At 33.2% G+C, this 21,249-nt stretch overlaps 1 protein-coding gene across 7 annotated transcripts in view; it reads right to left on the reverse strand.

Moving 5' to 3' along the window:
• Window positions 1–68: 68 nt before the first annotated feature.
• The window catches only part of LOC142329397 (magnesium-dependent phosphatase 1-like), a 28,479-nt gene continuing 7,298 nt past the window's right edge, over window positions 69–21,249 (reverse strand). For 3 of the 7 annotated variants that reach the window (XM_075373971.1, XM_075373970.1, XM_075373972.1), the window contains exons 4-6: window positions 11,697–11,754; window positions 1,662–1,895; window positions 71–391 (exon numbers count right to left, since the gene is read on the reverse strand). In XM_075373971.1, coding sequence (XP_075230086.1) covers window positions 223–391; window positions 1,662–1,895; window positions 11,697–11,754 — 461 coding nt within the window. In that variant the 3' untranslated portion in view covers window positions 71–222. Of the gene's footprint in view, window positions 392–1,661; window positions 1,896–11,696; window positions 11,755–21,249 lie in introns of all 7 variants that reach the window. The other 4 variants (XM_075373973.1, XM_075373967.1, XM_075373966.1 and 1 more) reach the window with 4 other exon arrangements.

Below are 21,249 nucleotides of genomic sequence, written 5' to 3' on the forward strand. Positions count from 1 at the left end.
CCGAAAAGATATACGCAATCTAAATAATCAGACAATTTTGTGATAAACTTCATTTATTAGTTAGTAATAAATATAAACATTACTTTTGGTTAAAATCTGAAATTCTTTAATGTTTGAACAGCTGAGTTAAGTTTAACAGAAAAAATTGATAACTGTCAAATTGTATGGGTGTAATTTTAACTGCATGTTATTCAGTAACTGGTCAAAATAAGGAAATACTATTTACATTTTTTGTGAAAACTGTTTAAGTGCTTCATGTAACTGATTAATTGTTATTCCATTAATTACTTGAAACACCGATACACCAAGCTTCTGTACATCTCTGAGATTTCTGCAATCATCATCAAGAAAAAGCATTTCATGAAATTCAACTTCAGATCTATAGTGGAGGCTGTAACATAAGAGTTGATAAAAATTAATTAGTTTCAGAATTACAGAAGATAAGAAGTTATGATAAGATAATTAAGAAGTTGGAATTAAAAAGAGTTTATGCATAACACATTGAAGACATTCTACTTAAATTTATTACTTAAACTTTCTTTTAACACAATGGATTCATATCATATTCTTAACCTTTGACTGTAGTGTTACAATTCTTAGATTACCAATCTTTTCAAATGATCTTTTTAAAGATTATATTCTTTCAAAAAGCTGCACCTAAATTTTCTCTAAATAAATTTAATAAGTAATAAGATCAATATTTAAAAGATAGCACTTTAAAAAACTTATTGAACCTGCTTCTTTTCACTTTTTTTGAAGTATCAAACAATTTGACTAGTCTGATACTATTTTTCATTCTTTTCTGTTGTATACTGTCTCTTAACCTCAATATATTTAATTCATCCTAAGTTGCCAGTTAATTTGTATTATATATTCTAATCATGGGTTTCTTCTAGTTTTTATCTTCTACATATACTTTCATTACCAAATTATTATTAAAATATATAAGTAATTTTATTTTAACACAAGCATTTGCTTATATCTCAACAAAAATATCCAATTATTAATATTCTAATCTTAAAAATGTTTTTTTTTCATATGTATTAGGATATTGAAAGTCCGAGTACAATAATCTAACAGAAAATTTTACCAAAATACTCAATTTCAACTTCTTTTTTTTTTCAAGTAAAAAGATGTATGAAAAGCCAAATAACTGCCAAAATTAGTTTATTAAAATAATTAACATTCCAAAAAGACATTCTTAAAGTCTTAATAATAATTTCAGAACCACAACAATTAATATCACACATAAATTGGAAATAATGTAACAGAAATTAACAATAACCATAAACAAATATTATGAAACAATATTGCTTGAATATTAAACGAGTACATATACAATATGCACTTATAATATATAAATTGAATAAGAGAATAATAGTAATCATATTATCACAACTATTTTGTTTATATGCATGTTGTCTGAATATATTGTGGTAGAATAAATCTGAAATCTTTTTTTTAAAAAGTGCTTCTACATAATTTATTAGAACAGCCTTGATGATGTAGCAATTCTCTGAAAGCATTAAAATTTTTCGCAAGAATTCTGCTTTATCTGATTGTGTTCATGGTTTATATTCTTTAACTTATAAACAATAATATATAATAAAACATTAAGCTACATTGCAATAATATTACAGTAATTAAAAATAAAACTTAACTGGAAAAAATGGCCAATTTTTTTCCCAGGATAAATCTGTTTGTAGTCAAAGTAATGGTTTAGATTTAACAGGTGTAAGAGTTGGTAAGCACCAGCAATATTTTCTATTCTTGAAGCAACTCCAAGCATAATACCCTTATATTGTGGATTTTTTAATAATGTCATTACCTCATTAACTTCATTATACGCTATTAATGGTACTGAATTAGGTCGACTGTCAAATATTCTACCATTCCTGTAAATACAAATACAAGACAATATTGTAATTTAAATTCAGTTAATAAATATAATTTAACAGTACATAGGAATATTATAAATCCTAGGAAGATTAATTCTAATAAAATAAGGCTATATATATATATAAAGTAATAATCTTTGTACTAAGAAATTTTTCAATGATATATAGAAAAATTATTAATGCTTATGATTGGAAATTTAGGTCTTTAAATTTTTGCTACTTACAATTATTCTTTCATAACAATTAATTTTTTGAACAATAAATCAGATAATCTGGTTTGAAAACCCTTGTCCAAGATAGGAAAGCTTAATACCGTCAGATAATAAAAATATTTGACAAGTTCATTTTTAGATAGTTCTAGAAAAAATGAATGGTTTTAAATACAAAGTCAAATTTATTGAAATACATTAACAATTAAAATATGTTTTCCTCTTTATCATTGTAACAAATTTATAGATACAGTTTACTTGTGTATACAAGACTAAATTACTAAGTTAATTTTAATCCACTATTGTTAAGAGGTAACAGATTTTACCTCTTACTTACGGTCTTACTAACTACGTTAGGACTCTGTAAATCAATGATAGATTAGTTAATATTTGGGTATCTGCAATACTCTGGTTTCAATGTAAAATGTTTTAAGTTAGAACTGATGTACTTATATCCCAAAAACTTTTTTCACTGTACTCTAGGAATTAAGTTTAATTATTTTTCAGTTAGTTCCTCTTAAGAATAATCATGATTACTATACTGGGTGTCTACATGAACTCCAGAGTTTCAAGAAGGAATATATAGTTTTAACCCAATAGTGTTTTTTTTGTGTAATCTTGATGTGACAACAATTAAGTTTTAGTTTACACATTCTCTCAAGTAGCAGCTGTGTTAAGGATTGCTGCACAGCCCAAACTTCAGTATCATGGTGTCAACACAGAAAAAACAGTGCACGTAGTGGTTTTGTACTAGAAACAAAATCATTGAGTGTTGTATAAAGAAATTATATGTAAGTCAATTGTATTAATTCTGAGTGGCAAAAGCATATGTAAATGGTGTGAACTGGAAACCAGAAGAATTTTTAAAATGACACTCAACATGTAGGCTGAAAACGCTGAAAGAATTTGACTTTCCAATGTAGTCCAAAACTAGTGTCAGTCGTCGACAAAACATTCCTAAGAATACTGTCCATGATATTGTTCGCAAGTGATTGAGACTTCACGCATATAAACTGCAGCTATTCCATGAAATTATCCCTAACGATAAGCAACAAAGATTTCAATTTGTAACAGCCATGTTAGTATTCATTTCTGCTAATAAAAACTACTTGCAGCACATTTAATTTTCTGATGAAGCAACATTTATTTCATGTTCATGGAGAATCGCTATAATTGCCAAGTAAAGGGTTCAGAAAATCCACACAAATTTTGAAATCTACAGCTGTCTGAAAATGAATATTTGGTGTGGTATCATGTTTAATCAAATTTTTGGGCATTTTTTTTCCCATGGACTGTCCTCAGACATGTCAGAGAACTTTTTGGGTTTCTGTAGTTTTAAATTACAGAAGACAATTTTCTAACACAATGGAACCCCTCCACATCATGCAGAAGTTGTGCAGACTGTGGTCATAGACAAGTTTCCAGAAGGCTAGGTAGGCAAGAACCTTACATTTCTTGGCCACCATGAAGTCTCAATTTGACACCATCTCGATTCCCCCCCCAAGGGGAGAAGATCCCACCTCGTAGCGTGTCCGGTCGCTACACCACCCCCTCCGTTCCTAGCCAGTAGTGGCTTTAACGGAGGACATCTTCTCGCCCTCAAACTGATTGCGCACCACAGCTTTCAGTTCAGGCCCCGCAGAGATGCCACCGATGCAGATGTCCCAAGGGACATCTGCATCGGTAAAGTTCACCCCAAGATAGTTTTATTATATGTTTATGCCTTCAGAAAGAAGACAACGGACACCTGCAGCTACCACGTCGCCCTCAGGAACTAAGCTAGAAGCCTAACCGCGGAATGAAGTCCCCGCGCCTAGCACTAACTTTATTGAGCCAATTATCGAATGTCTCACACCCGAGCAACCTACCACTATAATAAAACTTTCCCACTACAGTTTAACACAGCGAAATTTAGACCTTGTTCCCTTAAGAACCCCTTATTACTCGAAATGAGTTTCTAACTGACTCCGCTCCGATCTGCCCGGGAGAGGAGAATTAACGCCTACTCCCACACAGCTCCATCGCGGAGTCCCGCGTGACATTCACCATCTTTCGTAACCGCCGCCGAAACGCCGCTGCATACCACCGAAGCGACACCCAGAGACGCCCCGCCGACAGTGTCGTTAGCTCACAAAATGCCTCCGTCGAAGCGCGACCGCACCCCCCGGAACAAGGATAACCATGCCCGTTGGCAGCGGCCGCAACTCCGCCGACAGGTTTACCCCAACAAAATAACACCAATTATTCTAAACGAGGCACGCTGCCTTAACCGCCTACCTTCGGCCAGTCAACTGCCCAGGCGGTCCCTAGCCACCCAGGTTCCTATCACCTACTAAATCCCTTCGGCAGTCCTGCTCAGGGCGAGGAAGCGAAGGAAGCCAGCAACTATAGTCCACTCTCTACGAGTCCTCCAGTTGACTCGCAGATCCAAAACAGAGTTTACTCTCTCGAGTTCCCTAGTAACTCTGGTACGCTCAGCTTCGTACCGGGGACATATGTGTAGGACATGGTCTACGGTGTCATCGACCCTACAGTCCGGACAGAAGCCGGAATCAACCAACCTAAACCTAGCCAATTTATCCCTAAAGGCACCATGTCCGGAGAGGAACTGTGTCGATTGGGGGATACCCAGCTAACCGCTCGCAACTCTCTAACATTGGGGAATATACCATGCGTATAACGACCTGTCAAAGAAGTATTCCACCTATCTTGCCAAGAGTCAAAACCTTGGTCTTCAATCTCACGCATACGCCCAGAAGTAAGAAGGGAGGCCTTCTTTGCAATATACCGCTGGCTACGTTCCGTAGCCGAAATATCCACAGGTTTGATGCCCGCGATCACAGATACTGCCTCTCGCGAGACAGTCCTGTAACCGCCGACAACCGCTAATAAAAGAAGACGCTGGGCTCGTAATAGAATGTCCCTATAACATTGGTACCGCAAACGATGAGCCCAGACGGACGCAGCGTACAACATAATGGCCTCGCAAACACCTTTGTAAAGAATCCGCATGGTACGGAAATTCAACCCCCAATAGGGATGGACCACTCTACGGACGCCGAAGAAGCATCAACTGCCTTCTTAGCCACATACTGCAGGTGCTCCTTGAAGAGAAGCCTCTCATCAAGGATAACACCCAGATACTTTTGAAGAGTGACATACCTAATTGAACGACTGTCCATCACAACCCATGGATGGCGAGTTGCAGCTAGACGGCCCTTCAAAAACATCATAGTGGTTTTCTCCGCACTGAAAACCATCTTATGCTGAAGACTCCACAACCGCAATACCCTAAATGCCTGTGCCGCTCTGAGCTCAATCTCAGCACGCGAACCACCCTCGACCAGCAGCAGCCCATCGTCGGCGTAAGCCACAACGCGACAGCCACCGGGCAAACGTAACCGCATAAGAGAGTCAAACTCGATGGTCCAGACGAGTGGACCTAATACACTGCCCTGTGGACATCCCTTTGACAGGGTCTTTCCTACTTGCGAACTGCCGTCACGAAGGACAGCAGTTCTTTCGCTGAAGTAACTTGAGAGAGTCCTAATTTCATCCCGCGTGCAACCACGCTTCTGTAATTGAAACAAGGCAGAGGGCCACCACAAGTTATTAAATGCCCCAGATTTGTCCAAGACGACACCGAGTACATATTTGTACTCACTGCCTGAAGCCAGATCCAGGACCCTAAGAATCGCGTCCTCTATACTCTTACCGGGTCTAAAGCCATACTGGTCGTCCATCAGCATGTGATTCGAAGTCAGCCTACTATTGATGTGGAGGTAAAGTACCTTCTTGAAAACCTTTCTGGCAAGAGCGTCAGAGGAGGTAAGAAGAACTGACGGTGGGGTTCTTGTCGCCACCTTTGAATAATAACTTCAAAATACCACGCTTCCAGCAAGCCGGGAAACACCCGGCGAATAAACACCTATTGAACACCCTAGTCAATGGGCCAAGAATTACAAGCAGGGTGCGAACAAGGAGCTCCACCGTAATACCATCATATCCGGGGGCTTTGTTCCTAGCCAGGCTACAGATTACTTGGCGGACTTCCGCCTCAGTAATCTCCGTAGACACAGAGTCTGTGTTGAAATCCACAACCGCCGCTCGAACTCTCCGGTGATACGAGGTCTCACCAACCTCGGTATCATCGGGAAGCAGATCGTCCATCAGAAGAGATAGAACACGATCTTTCTCAACTACAACGCCGTCTTGGGTCGAGAGAGCCGACAGAAGATTGTCCTTTTTCCGCTTGTGACCAAGTACTCGATAAACAACACCCCAAGGGTACTTATTCCCCTGCTCTTGAACAAAAGAGCGCCAGGAATCTCGCTTCGAAGTCCTAATTCTATGAAAATACTCGTTCCTTTTATGACGATACTCCGCAAACAAGACCTCGCGCCGGTCAGGATCACGCGCACGCTGTGCGGCTCTACTGAGTCGGCCCACGGCCTGCTTTATCGCAGTCAAGTCCCGAGACCACCAACCAGCTACTCTCTCTCGACCCGTACTCCGAGGGATTGAGAGTTCTGCGGCTTCAACCACCGCAGAAGAGAAATTCTCTGCCAGGTTATCTAGAGGGACCTCGTCCAGGGTACGAGTGTACACCCGCATCCTGGCCGCAAGAATGTTAGAAAACTTGGGCCAATCCGCCCGCCTGTGCAAGAAGCGCCCCTGCTGAACAGGGGCGTCCGCCCTAAAGACATCGCGCAGCCCACCTATCCAATCAAAAACTATGAGCCAATGATCGCTTTCGCAATCATCGACTACAGACCAATTCAGAATCCTACCAGGGATATTCTTACCTATGGTAACATCAATGTTGGTACCTAGGAAGGTCCTCCGCAATCCCACCGCGCCGGCGAAAGTAGCCAACTCGCCGACGACATTGAACACTTCAAAACGGTGCTGTGCGATGAAGCCTTCTAGCAGTTCACCACCTTCATCTGCAATCCCACTGTGCCAAAGAAGCGATTTGGCGTTCGCATCAACTCCTATAAGAACAGGACGACCCGCTATCAGCCTGATAATTCTATCCCATCTTTCCAAGTGTAAGTCAGTGGGATCTCTGTACTGAAAGTACGAACTAACCACAACTAGGTCGAAACCATCCACAGCAAGCTAACAACGACGTGATGCGTGTCAGAGGCTTGCCGTATAAAGACAATATTTATAGACTTCCTGCACGGTACGGCGGATTTACTTTCACCAACATGGAATTTATTCCAGCCTGAAAAGCCTGGCAGGTCACCCTTGACAACGTACGGGTGTTGTAGAAGTAGAAAATCGAGGCTCCGCTTTTCAACGACGTTACCTAACTATACTTGGACCGCATGGGCACCCTGGCCATTGAGTTGACCGAACCTAACCATCGAGCGAGTTGAAGTAGACCTCAACCGCTCTCAAATAACTACCACACTCCCTACTATTAATAGAGTGCCTACGACTCTTGCGTAACCGCTTGCAGTTAACGCAAGTCGGAGCCTCCTTCTTTTGCGGACAATCGTCACGCTTGTGGCCCTCTTCACCACAATGCGCGCAGACCGACGCATACTTGCAAAACTTGGCCCTGTGGCCAAACCTACAACATTTAAAGCACCTCTGCACGTCAAGGTATTCCTTGACACGACAAGAGGCAAAATCAACGAAGACCCCACCCTCGGACAAAACCTTTTGGTGGAGACCGGCACCTAGTTCAAAAACTCCGTGATACCGAGAGGCATCACGCTTTCCAGTCTTGAAGACTAGCCTGCACTGTTCTTTGAACGTGGCCGCATCCAAATCAGTATTCTGCTCCCGAATGAGAGACAGAACTTCGTCATCGGAGAGACTCCGCTCGATGTCATATATAATGACTCGGGGCTTTCTCAACCGCTTGGAGTCCACCTTAACCTCAAGGTTCTGCACCGCTGGAGAGTCCTTGATGACTTGGACCGTCTCCTTATTATCCGCAACAACGACTAAACCTAAACCTTTGCTGGTCTCCCGTATGTCTCGAATCCTAAGCCGATTTCGGTCACCACGAAGGGCTTCACGAAAATCGCGCTTCAATTCTTGACTCGTGGTCTTAGAGGCCTCTGCCTTGTTTACGAAGATTACCTCCGGCTTCTTCACCGCCTTGCTGGCCTCTCGTTTGGTTTTTAGGACCTTAGCGTAGCGCCTGGGCTGCGCTGGGGCCTGAACAACCACCTTGGGAGCCTTGACCTCTTGGGGACAATTTGACACCAGTGGATTTCTTTTGTCACTACATAAAAAACATCTTATACAAGAAAAGCTCTAGTCACTTGACCAACTGCGCCAAAGAATAACAGCAGCCATGGAAGCAATTCCTGCAGACATGCTCACCAGAGTGTGGAATGAAGTGGATTACCAATTTGAAACATGGGCAGGGCTGTAAGAGGTGCTTATGTTGAGTTACATTAAGAAGAAAAAAATTTAATGTGGACAACACATGACTTCCTGGTACACCTTTTAAATTACATTTACACATTTTTTTTTTTTTAATGAAAGGTACATAAAATTTTATTTCATTAAAAACTTTGATATTTTTTCTTTTTTTTCAATTATTATTCATCGTAAATTTTTTTTTGCAATGAGAGGTTAATAATTATTAATAAATCAGTATATTTAAATTAAAAAAAAAAAAGGAGATGAAGTCTGATTTAAACCGATATGCCTTCCCATATGATCCAAATGTTTCATAAATTAAAATTAGATTTGGCTATGACTCTGGAACCAATGAAAATAAGTACCACTTATGATATATCGTTGAAAAGCTCTCAATGAGGCCTATTACATGCAGTTAAGGAAAAGTGTGAAATTCAAATTTGTTTGGATTTTGGGCTTTTTTGGACAATTTTGGTTCAGTCAACTGCAATCAATTGTACTTTCATGTGATAAAACACATATATTTGCAATTCTAAATGTAATAAAGTACATTTAATTTAAATATTAAAATACAAAACTGCTAAGTTCTTTTTCATACACCCTGATATAGCTAATACATTTGTGAACAAAGTATTGGTGTCAGTTATAAGATTTAATATCATGTCGATTTTAATAAGATTGATATGCTGTTCTGCAATAATATGAATTGGTTTGATGAAAATGGCAAAAATGAAATCATTTATTTCTCAATTTTCCTAATGAAGATTGGGATATCTGTTCTTAAAGTTTGTTGAGTCAGCGCTGCTGCTCTTTAATGTGTAATATTAGAGATTAGTCTTTGCAATATTAAACAAGTGCTTTATTGTTAATGTATAACACGCATTTATTTGATACAATGTGGCCAAGTCACCTACCTAGTTCAATGTTATTCATTCTTGTACAATCTTACCTATGTAATATAGTTAAGTGCATTAAATCAATATTAATAAAAATCTCTCAATACTTATTCTACAGTCCACTTAATACAACAAACATAATTTCATCCTCTGGGCCAGATATTTGGAATTTAATACACAATTAGCCATATACTGAAGAGCAATCTTACCTATGTAATATAGTTAAGTGCATTAAATCAATATTAATACGAATCACCCAATACTTATTCTACAGTCCACTTAATACAACAAACATAATTTCATCCTCTGGGCCCAGATATTTGGAATTTATTACACAATTAGCCATATACTGAAGTGCAATCTTACCCATGTAATATCGTTATGTGCATTAAATCTTATATGTTAATACGAATTAGCAAATAGTTATTCTACAGTCCACTTAATACAACAAACAAAAATGATTATATATTTTTTGAACATAATATGTCTTATATCAGATCACCTACAACCACTGTGATAATGGTTCTCAACAAACTAACAAGCAAATATTTACTTTTCCGGTAAAAAAGTAATAAGTGAAAATGTAATGAGTCATTACATTTATTTATTGTATTTTATTTAAATAAAACAGCTTATTATTAACAAAATCAGTATATATATATACTGACTGCAAATCACCCACAGACAAGTAAACATTAATATGCAAACTTTAATTTACTTGACTACTACGTATGAACTTATATGATATTTAACGTTAACTAATAGTACTAATTTCATTTATCTATAGTTAATTTTTCAGTTTTCTTTTGTAGAGTTTAATGATATAATGAAACAAATGAAGCAGATTTATATACATCCTTAATTTGTAACAATACATTCCAAGTTAAAAGCATATTTTATGTAATGGTTTTTTCTGATGATTCTCTAATTGATTAGCCACGATCTTCAGATAAATTGGACAATTTCAAGCTTTTTTATTTTATGAATCTAAATTAAAACATTGTAATCTATGAAATACCTGACATTCAAGCAGTTAACTATTTAAGTATAATAACAACATGGGTGTAGATAAGTGCATTTATTTTTCTCAAAATTTTATTCTCCAGCAATTGTAAGCTGTTTATCTAAATTTAATTAAACATTGATAGTGAACAAATTTCTTTTTCATTTTTTATATTAAATAAAAAAAAAATCATTTCAATTTATGTCATTAGAGCTTCCATTCAATTCCCTAAACTGGTGCCTGGTTAAATTTCCAGCTAGGATTTAGATTTTTCAGTCATTTAATTATCAACAAAAAAAATTATCATTCTGTCATGCCTTTATATTTTAATAATAATAATAATAAGACATATTAGAATATATAAATCATTTTTTTTTTTTTTTAGTTTTTAAGCAGTTTCTTGCTTTCCCATTTATTTCAATAACTGTAAAGCATCATCCTTTCTTTATACACAATAAAAAAGCTCTACTTCCAAACTGGGTCAGCTTCCATCTTGATAATATCTGTAGTACTTTCTAGTAAGTACTTCCTTTATTGGACCTCGGTGTGGCAGTGACACTGTCTGGGAACTCATGTTTCCTTCTGCTGTGAAGGAGTTGAAAGAAAGGTAAACTAATGACTGAAATACATCCTAGATATTCTAGTAGTCCAACTATAGTTTAAAATGAAAATCGTACCAACCTATGTATGAGTATGAGTCACTGAATGATAGAAAACCTAAAATCTAACCATGTTTTAATTCAGATATTGTACGTAAATTTTTTTTAATAGTTATTTATCTGCAATAGACAAACAGGTGAAGTGAATGGCAAAAAAGTAAATTCAGTACTAATTTTTGGATGATCAGTAATGCTCCACTACTGTGCAAGGTCCTTTTCTAGTGCAGTCATATAAAAAACATTTAAAAAAATTATGCTATAGATGAAATGCAATATAAGCAACTAAAAACTCCAAAGTAAAATTGTAAACAAACTTATTCCAATCAAAGACAGTCCTGAGGGTTGATATTTCTCTACCCTAATCTTTCCTTATCTTGTTCTTTAATTAATAATACCATAGAATTTATGTCAAGTACCTTTATATTTATGTCACACCATGCTGGCTACTCCTAATAAGTAGATGTTTCTTTACTGGGGCTCAATTTGGGGAGGTAATTCTATCTGTGAGACTGTCCAGGAATTGCATAAAAAATCAAACTAATAGTTGAAGTGTCAGGTATCACAACCACTAGATTGGGGAGAGCTTAGAAGTTTGGGCTAGAAACTGCTCTAAAATCTTAATAAAAATAATTCATGTATCTTACCTGTCTTTAACGAATGGATATTTACATTTATCAACTTGTAATGGCCAAAGAGTAAAATCTGTAAATCAAAATCAAAAATTATTTAAAAAATAATCATTATAATTATACAAGTACAGGACAATGACATTCTTAACTTTTCACAGATGGTATGTGACAGACTGAAACACTATTTTGATTTTTGGACTAGTACAATTTAATCTTGTGACTTAAATTAAACATAAAAAATCAGTCCATCTATTTTTCTGTAAGGACTGAAGGCTTTTAGACACTTATTCAAAAACCTATGTAATTAAACGCTGTAATATTTTTTTTTATGTTGATTAGAAAAATAATAGCAAGAAAATTTATAAAAATCATGAACCAAAGAAATTTTATTTCTTGAACTGAAATAAAATTAAAAATCGTAATAAAACAGTAAAATTATTATCAAGCAAAATAAGAATATTTCATTAAACAGATTACATATCACTAGTTGAAATCATAATACTTATTTTTGAACAATAATAATTTACTATCGCGGAATATATGAATTTTTTACAATATTGTATAAAATATTAGCTCTAATTTTCTTTTAAATAACTAAGTATAGTTTTCTATAAAAAAAATATTACATTATTACTACTTTTTTATTTTTAAATAAAACTTTTTATTTTTAAATAAAAGTCAATTCTTTATGTTAATATATGTAAACTAGCTCATATTATTTCATACGTGGTAAAATGCTCATAAGTTATTATTATTTGTAGTTAATTTCTAGATTACTTCACCAATATGTCCAACCCTTTGTTCTGTATTGGTGTGATCATGAAAACAGGATCTAGCCAGGAATATTGTTAATCTTGGTCACATTTCAAGAATTATTATAATTACATTCAGTGAATAAGTAAGAATGTTTTATTCTAAAATAAGTTCTTTGAGATATGTTTTGAATAAGATTTTTTTTTAATCATTCCAAATTAATGGTTCACAGTAGAGGTGAAAAACATTGTTATATTTCTTCAATTTTGTTTACAACATACTGGGATTGTATTACTACTGGGGTGGCTGAAAAAAATTAAATCATTTATATAATAGAAGGTATAAAATTATCTAAAAACAAATTAATGTACTTTACAAATAATGCATACATATTTTAAATTTAAATATTTAATGAACTGTTTATGAATGTCTTAAATTAATATGTGCTAATTTTCTCATTATCTTCTTGATACAGTAGTAATATTCAGAAATATTTACTTAATTTATTGTTTATTTTTTAATTTCTCGAGCATTTGCTAAAGAAATGGAAAAATATATACTCTAAATTTACTTTTTACTTTCCCGGGTATTGTTGCTGCAGCACTTTAAAGCAAACTTACAGCAATAGGACAGAATTTTAGATACAAGGTTTTTGTACACATGAACATTTTAAGATCCTCTTACTCCAAAAAAACAAAAAACTTATAAAAATTTTCAGAAGTTTTATGTATGCATAAATTGGTCTGTAGTTTTATTAATATCTCAAACTGGCTAAACATAAATTCTTCAAAAATAACTGAAAAATGTCTGTACATGGTATTAAATTTTAAACAAAAATAAACACTATTTTTAATTAATTAAAAAAATTAATTATTTTTTAAATTATTAAATTAAAAATTATTTTTTATATAGTGGTCATATAATTTAGCATTACGGTATTATATTAAAATAAAATTACAAATTAATATAGCCGATTTTATTTATTATACACCTCTAAAAAATGTATATAAAATCCTGCCATAATAAAAATGCCAGCAGCTAAAGAATTTTATTTTTTTTTTAAAGAAATAAATACTTTATTGTTTGCCATAAACTTAAAAACATAAAAAATGAAATTATAAAGCATATAATGGAAAAAATCATCAAAATTGTTTTTCGAGATTATCATATTTTTTACTACTTCCTAAAAGTATTAAATATACCAAATGGCAAAAATAGTATGCTGCTTTATTGCAATACAAAACTATTATTTAGATTTCACAATTTATTAAGAGATGCTAAAAATAATATGCTTTCTTTGGGGTAAGGCAATGAAAGAATGAGGCTCAATATAAGTCTACAGTTGTTGACAGCAGAGTCTACAGTTGTTTTTTGTTAAATTTTTTTCTCTATTCCATAAATCTTATTCTGGTAAAACAGGTAGACATTTGCCTAGTTATCCTTTATTTTCCTAACAGTTTGTTACTAGAGAGGATTACAATTTATATTTCTTACACCAGGATACACAGTTTTAAAGTATGTATTTTTTAATATTCAGTTTCATAACAATTATCATTCGTCACCCTTATTTTTCAGAAATTTAATTCATATCAATGTCGAAATATTTAATTTATTTGTTAGTTTTTATCTAATTAAAGCAGAATTTGTACAAATAAGTGCAGTTATACTAAGAAATTATGATGTATAAAAAATAAACGATTCAAGCATACATAACAAAGAAAATACAAAATATCAAGCTGCAGAATTTTTTATACAATCTATTAATTTTTTTAATTTTAACCATATGTTAAATTTTTTCATATTTTTTTTACAAATATTTAATCATTTATGTTCAATATAAGAGCTACTAAATATTGAGATACAACAAAAGTTGCCATGAAAGTTATCATTGAATCTTTAAGATTGGCATTGTTTAACAATCAATCATCAATTCATGACCCAATTTTTTTTGTATTACAGCAGTTTATTTACTAGGTAGCCTTTACACTGAATGCAGTAAAAAAAATTCTACATTAAATAGAGAATAATTCATCAGAGATTTGCTTGAATGTTAAAGATGCAACCAAACCAGCTAAGAGAATAATTTAAAAATAAGAAATTCACTCATTTTGTAGAATTTTAAGCTGACTATCCCATAAAGATCTCATACTATGTGTTTTATTTCCAATCACCCAATCTTTTACGTTTGCTCATGTTTTTGTTTTCTGAGATAGGACATATCAGTACCAAGAAAAAGATGCTACAAGAAACTGCAGTGGTCAATTTAAGCAAAATAAAAATAGCTGGCTAGAAAAAAATAACAACACCATGAATATTATTATTAGGTTAATTATTTAAAACAATTTACTCTTTTAGATATAGAAGATGTAAAGAATTATTCAAATTTTCCTTCACTAACTGTAATTAATCACATGATACTGCCAAGACAGCGAATGAATAACAATATAATCCATATACATTGTTTTGACTTCATGAATTGATGTTCTCATGCTCTACAAAATTCAACTTGAATCATAAAAAAAATAACTAGTTTGGCACAAATTAAATATTAAAAATACTAATACTTGCTTATTGTTTTTTCACAATAACCATTAAGATCAAGAACAAAAATAAAATAATTGTAATAAGTGATTTAATTTTGTAAAAATTATTTTTGTCAGTGGTGTTGGAAAATCAATTTTATTACATGTCTGTAATTTTAGTCAGAAATTTGTTCTGCAACATTTAATAACTACATAAAATAAAAAGAATCAGCTGTGATGTGGTAGTTTAATACTACATGTTTGTTGTTTGTTGATGCCATCTTTGGTTTTCCTTTTGTTATGGCAACTATAAGATGATTAATAAATAAATATAAATTACTGAAGGCAGATAAATATAGTTTTCATTCAATTATATTGAATGAAATAGTTCTGTTTTCTTGGTTTAATGCAGATGGACATTGTAATTTTCAGTTAAATGTGATTTTTATTGTAAAGGAAGTACATGTGTAAATACAAATGCAAATTAAAATTTTTATTTTACTAAATATTGGTTTATATAATTCATAAATATGAATCTTGTAGTCTGCTATTTAGTTATTTAAAAATAATAATAATAATACAATAGTAATATTAATCTATTCTAGATTGCAATACAGTAGGAGTTAGATTAAAACTTAGGGATTGAGTTTTTGACATGGAAATTTATGCAAAAACAAATTTTTACTTTAATACTAACAAATATTTTAAGAAAATTTTGAAAGAAAACACAGTCAAAAGGGTCTAAGCTCTTAAAAAAAAAATTGTGAAATAGTTTTAGATAATATTTGCCAAAAAATGTAATATTAAAATGGCGATCATATGTTCTCACCATAATTCTTTGTGAAAATTTCTTTCATCTGTAATGCTGTGTGAAAAGAATGCTAAGATTCGACATATTCCATATTAAAAGTTGATTTACACAAACTAACTTTTTTGCTGGCTATTCTAAGAGGATTAACTGTAACTGGTTTACAAGTGGAGTCAAGATACAATTGGCAAATCCTTATTCCTACAAAAAAAAGAACCACTCTATCTTTAAAACAACACAATACTGAAGCAAATCAAGAAATTACCAAATGATTCATTGTCTTAATGCAGGAGGATGACTGTCACTACTCGTTCCATTAGGACACAGACACTTTTTACACTGCTAATCCTACTATGACAATACTTCAAGGATTTTTTGGTGAAAATTTATTTCTACAAGACTATAGCACCAAGATCCTTGGAATTACTTAGAAAAAAGTTTATTTATTTTTATATATATATATATAAACTGAAAAAAATGAACATAATTTCCCAACATGTCCTACAAATAAGCAATTCTTTACTATATATAAGTATGTTTATCAGGCATTCATCTTCAACTAATTACATCAATAATGGGCCCAAGTTGAATGCTGAGTAAATACTGGAAAAAAATTATAAAATTACTTTATGAACTAGGTTAGAAAATGAACTTATGACTTCACAGTGGTAATTTTTTATTTATTTAGCCATCAAACATAACAGCATCTTTTACACACAAAAGTACATACATATATTTACAACATTTAAATATTGAATTAATTTAGAATAAATAAATACACCTAACTAAAACAAAATAATTACAAAAACCAGCTGTGTGGCAGAATATGGTAAACTTATTTATTTCATGTGAATTAAAATATTACACACTGCTCTCTAATATGTTGTGATGTAGTACAGCTGCCAGGTATGTACATGGATGCAGTTTATTGTCATATCCAGGACCCATTTTTTTTTCCAATAACCAAAAAGCATTACTGTTTTTATAATTTAAAATAGATTATTTATGATTATTTTAAAAACATTTATTTATAGTTTATATGTATATTTTCACTGTGCTGAATATTCTAACGTAAAAACACATTTAAAAAACATAGAAAAAAGTTATATCATTTACAAATCATCATCGTTAATTTATTTAGACTTCTTAAATTGATTTAACCCTTCTTCTAAGACTTTCATATTCATTCCGTTTTCAACAAGTACACATTTCACGTTCAGTTTTGTTAAATCCCTGATATTTCTATGTTCATCATCAAAAAATAGCATATCTTCATAATTAAAACCAGTCATCTTCTTGAATCTATGACAAAAATAAGATATCTTTAGTTATATTGTATAAAATCATATAAGTAATGTTTTTATTTCTTTTTAACTTGGCTTACATATGAGAAAAATTAATATTCAAGCAGTACTATAAAAATTAATTAATGTTGTTCATTTATTTTATATGCAAGTAGGTTTAATTCTTTTCTCTCAAGTAAAACATAGATTTTGCTTAATGCTGAACCATGAATTTTGTCTTAATTTTCAACCCTATAGACCATTAAGATGAGGATATTATGTATGAGATGTAAATAATATTTAACTTGTACAGATCAGGCCGACAATTTCTGAGATGTGTGATCAATTGAACACCAACCACCACAGTAACTGGTATTCACTGTCTAGTAGTCAAGTCCATATAAAAGTAACTTACCTTTACTAAGATTTGATTCTTAGAACCTTTGGCTTTGAAAATTAGCTTAAAACAGCTGGTTTGCCATGAATAAAACACAAATTTCTTCCACTAGATGAATCCAGTGGGTAACTTTTTTTGATCTTTTATAACTGCATAGGCTTGCTTTATTCAGTAATTATCAAAGTCTCTTCGAAGGGACTGTTCGGGCCTTGTGGTCCTGCCACTACTTTTTCGTATGTTCTGATCTCGCCCTTTCTGGTGTTGAAATCGTGTGTTGTGAATTTCTTCCTTTCAAGTCTTTTTGTCCTTGATCTTTTCCTTTAATTTTATCTTGCCTTTGATGTCTTTCATTCACAGCCAACTTCCTTCAGATGCTCTCTTATTTCTCTGATTCATCTACATCCTATCTTGGTGTTTTTCAAGTCAAGATTGTACTGTACCAGCTGTTTCAGAAGTTTCAAATCTTGCATCCTCTTGATGTTTCCAAATAATCCTAGTCTCCTCTTACGTAAGGTATCAGTGATAGAACCTAACTCTTTGTACATGACTTTGTTGGGCACAATCCACCACTGCCCATCTTTCTGTTACTTTTTGTTGATGTAGGTTCTTCCAATTTCTCTTTCGATTTTCTAGCTGTCGGTCTTTGATTGTTCATTCAGATGGAAGAGTGTTTCTGCTGCAAACGTGGCTTCCGGTTTTACAACTGTGTTTTAGTGTCTTATTTCTGCATTTTTAGAAAGACGTTTTACTGTATGTAAACCAGGTTAATTTTTGTGTTTTAGTTAGTTTGTTCTTGTTTGGTTTAGCATTTCTTCATTTTGATTATTTGTTATTATTTTTCCGAGGTATTTAAATTGGGTAACTATTTTGGTTTTATTATCACTTAAGTTTACTTCTTTTGTGTTGGTTTTTGAGGCAAAATTTCTGTCTTTATAAATGATATTTTGTGGCCAATTTCATTTGCAATATTTTGAAGTTCTAATATCTGTGTTTTAGCTTTGTCAATGTTGTTGCTAGCAATATCAAATCATCGGTGAAACCAAGACTTTAGACCAATTTTTATTTTTGGGGACTTTTTTGAGCAATTCTCTCTCTCATTGCAATTTCCAAAGTGCAGTTGAACAGTAGCGGTGAGAGTCCATCACCTTGGCACATTCCTATACCAAATGGTTCAGGATAGGTTTATCTCAAGTGGTTCTGACAGTTCACCTCTGAATTTCACTCTTGGCTTAGGGATTCTCTGTAAAAGCAACCATATGCTTTCTTGAAGTCTACAAACATTATCACCATGTCTCTACTTCTTTTTTTGTTGTGATCCTTGTTGGCTTGAGACTCATGATGGTCTGGACAGCTCCTCAAGGATCTGAAACCTCCCTGGTATTCTAGTTCTTTCTCAAGTTGTACACTGATCTGCTTGACAATGATTCTTGAAAGAATTTTGTATGTTGTGTCTAGGAGTGAGATTCCCCTGTAGCAGGATTAGGATGTTTTGTCTTGCTTTTTTGTGTGGCAGATGGATGAGGGCTGACATCTAATGTTCTGGTAGTTCTTCTTTGATCCAGATGTTGACAAGCTGTTTATGAAGGGGCAATTTTCACTGGTCTTCTTGCATGTTTCCAGATCTCTACAAAGGTCTGATCTTCTCCCGCCGATTTGCAAATCTTCATCTCATCCAGTACTTTGTAGACTTCTTTTATTGAGGGAGGGTTGATGTTTTCTGGTGGAGTTGTTATTGGGTTCTGGTGTCAAGATTTAAGAATTGTGTCGGTTCTCAACAATTTAAGTTTGTTGAAATATTTAGCTAGGATATTCATTGTCTACATTGTTATGAACCAGATTACGGTTTTCATACTTCATTAGTAAGGTTGGGAGTTTGTATTTTTTTGAAGGTTTTATGATAGTCTCTCAACTGCACCAACTGTCTCTCAACTGTTGAATTCTTCTATCAATTTAAGTGCATCTTTATGGTGTTGTCTTTTTACTTTCCTTAGGATTCAGGTGGTTTCTTTTTTAACATTACGTTCAGTGGGTAATTTAAAAGTAGAATTTTTTTAATTTTTCCATAAAATATGAATAAGCAGAAAGTATTTGTTAAAACACCTCTTGGATGAGTTATAGTGTTGATTTAAGAGCAAGAAGTATAGTTTTAAAATCTGGAAAATGAGAACAAAATATGTTTTATGATTTTCACAAAATTTATTTAAAGCTATTTCGATACAATGTACCTTCTTCAAATGTTACATAAAGAATATAGTACAATGAATTCTATTACATATTTTGTTTTTATTTTCCAGTTTGTTATTATAGATTCTCACTAAGTAAAAGTGTCATCCATTAAGTATAGTTTTAGTTGCACGTCGGCAACCAGAAAGATAGGGGATCAATAAGCTGCTGTGTACTGATTCCTTATCTTTCTGCTTGGCAAAGATAGCGGCTCTAGAACGAAAAGCCTTCTATGTTTTGCAGTTTGCTAAATGTGAAGCTGAGGTTACAGTTCAATTTGTGCTTCGTAGAAAGTTTAATTGTGATCCTCCAAGTGACAATAACTTTAGTCGATGGCGTAATCAGTATGAAATACCAGATGTTTGTGAAAAAAGAAATACAGGACAACCAAGGAAAATGATTAATTAAGTCTGGATGTCTTTCCTGCATATTCTTAAAAAATTTGTTAGAAAAGTCAGCCATGAATTAGCAATGTTGGTGATGAAAAAACAGCTATACATGTTTTAAAGAAATGTTTATATAAGCATCCAAACTGTTTACAGCTATTAAAGGTTTTGAAGCCCTCTGAACACACTGAGCTGACTACAATCCAAATGTTGTGGCATGAAGATGACAACTTTCTTGATCACATTGCGTTTAGCGATGAGGTCAACATTTCATCATAGTGTAAAAGTTAATGCACATGATTTCCCGACTCAATATCTCGGGGTCATAAAATCCCCACCAACTCTTACAATGCAAAAGGGGATTCCCAAAATTACATGTTTTCTGTTTCATATCCCAATGATACTAAATACCTTTAAAACACTCTTTTTGCATACCTGCACATTCAATTATGGCAGCAAAGCAATAGTTTCATTATCTGTCAATAGGTTGTAATAGCAGCAGACTAATTCATTTTATTTCAATGACCTGAGTAAATATTTATCTATTTATCTATATATTATGTTTTTAATTAATTTTTATTAAAATAAACTGTTTGTTGGAAGTACATATCTCTGTGAAATTAATTGAAGTCTTTTAAAAGAAGGTGGAAAAAACAAAATAAATATCAATTTGATGCAAAAGAATTTTTTTTATTCTTATTTTAAGAGATATCATGTGTTGTGGTCATTAGCCACTAAATAATTCCAAAAGCAAGCAGTGCACTGGAGATCTACAGAAACCAGTTTACTGAGCATAGCATTGAGCATTTACACTTTCTTCACACTCTTCAATTACAAGGATTCTTAAGACACTAATTTCTACTAAATCATCAGATTGTAAGGAATTTAGTTTAAACTAAGACTTTTTTATTTATTAAGACAATATTGTAGTAATGATTCTCTTAATAACTTAGCTGTGAGTATTAATCACTTTTAACAAAATTCCTATATAATATACACGTCACTGTTACCGTAGGCTTTCATATTTTATTCATTAATTACCTGCTGGTAATGTAATAAAATACTAGAGTAAGATATAATTACTGAAGAATACATTTTTAATCAGTTATAATGTACAGGGTCATCATAAAAGAATGGTGGGGTTTCAGTAGCTCAGATCAAGCCATTAGATATATCTAAGAAATTATGTCAGTTGT

This window comes from Lycorma delicatula, chromosome 8 (assembly GCF_047948215.1).
Source record: "Lycorma delicatula isolate Av1 chromosome 8, ASM4794821v1, whole genome shotgun sequence".
In the NCBI taxonomy this organism is placed as follows: Eukaryota; Metazoa; Arthropoda; class Insecta; order Hemiptera; family Fulgoridae; genus Lycorma; species Lycorma delicatula.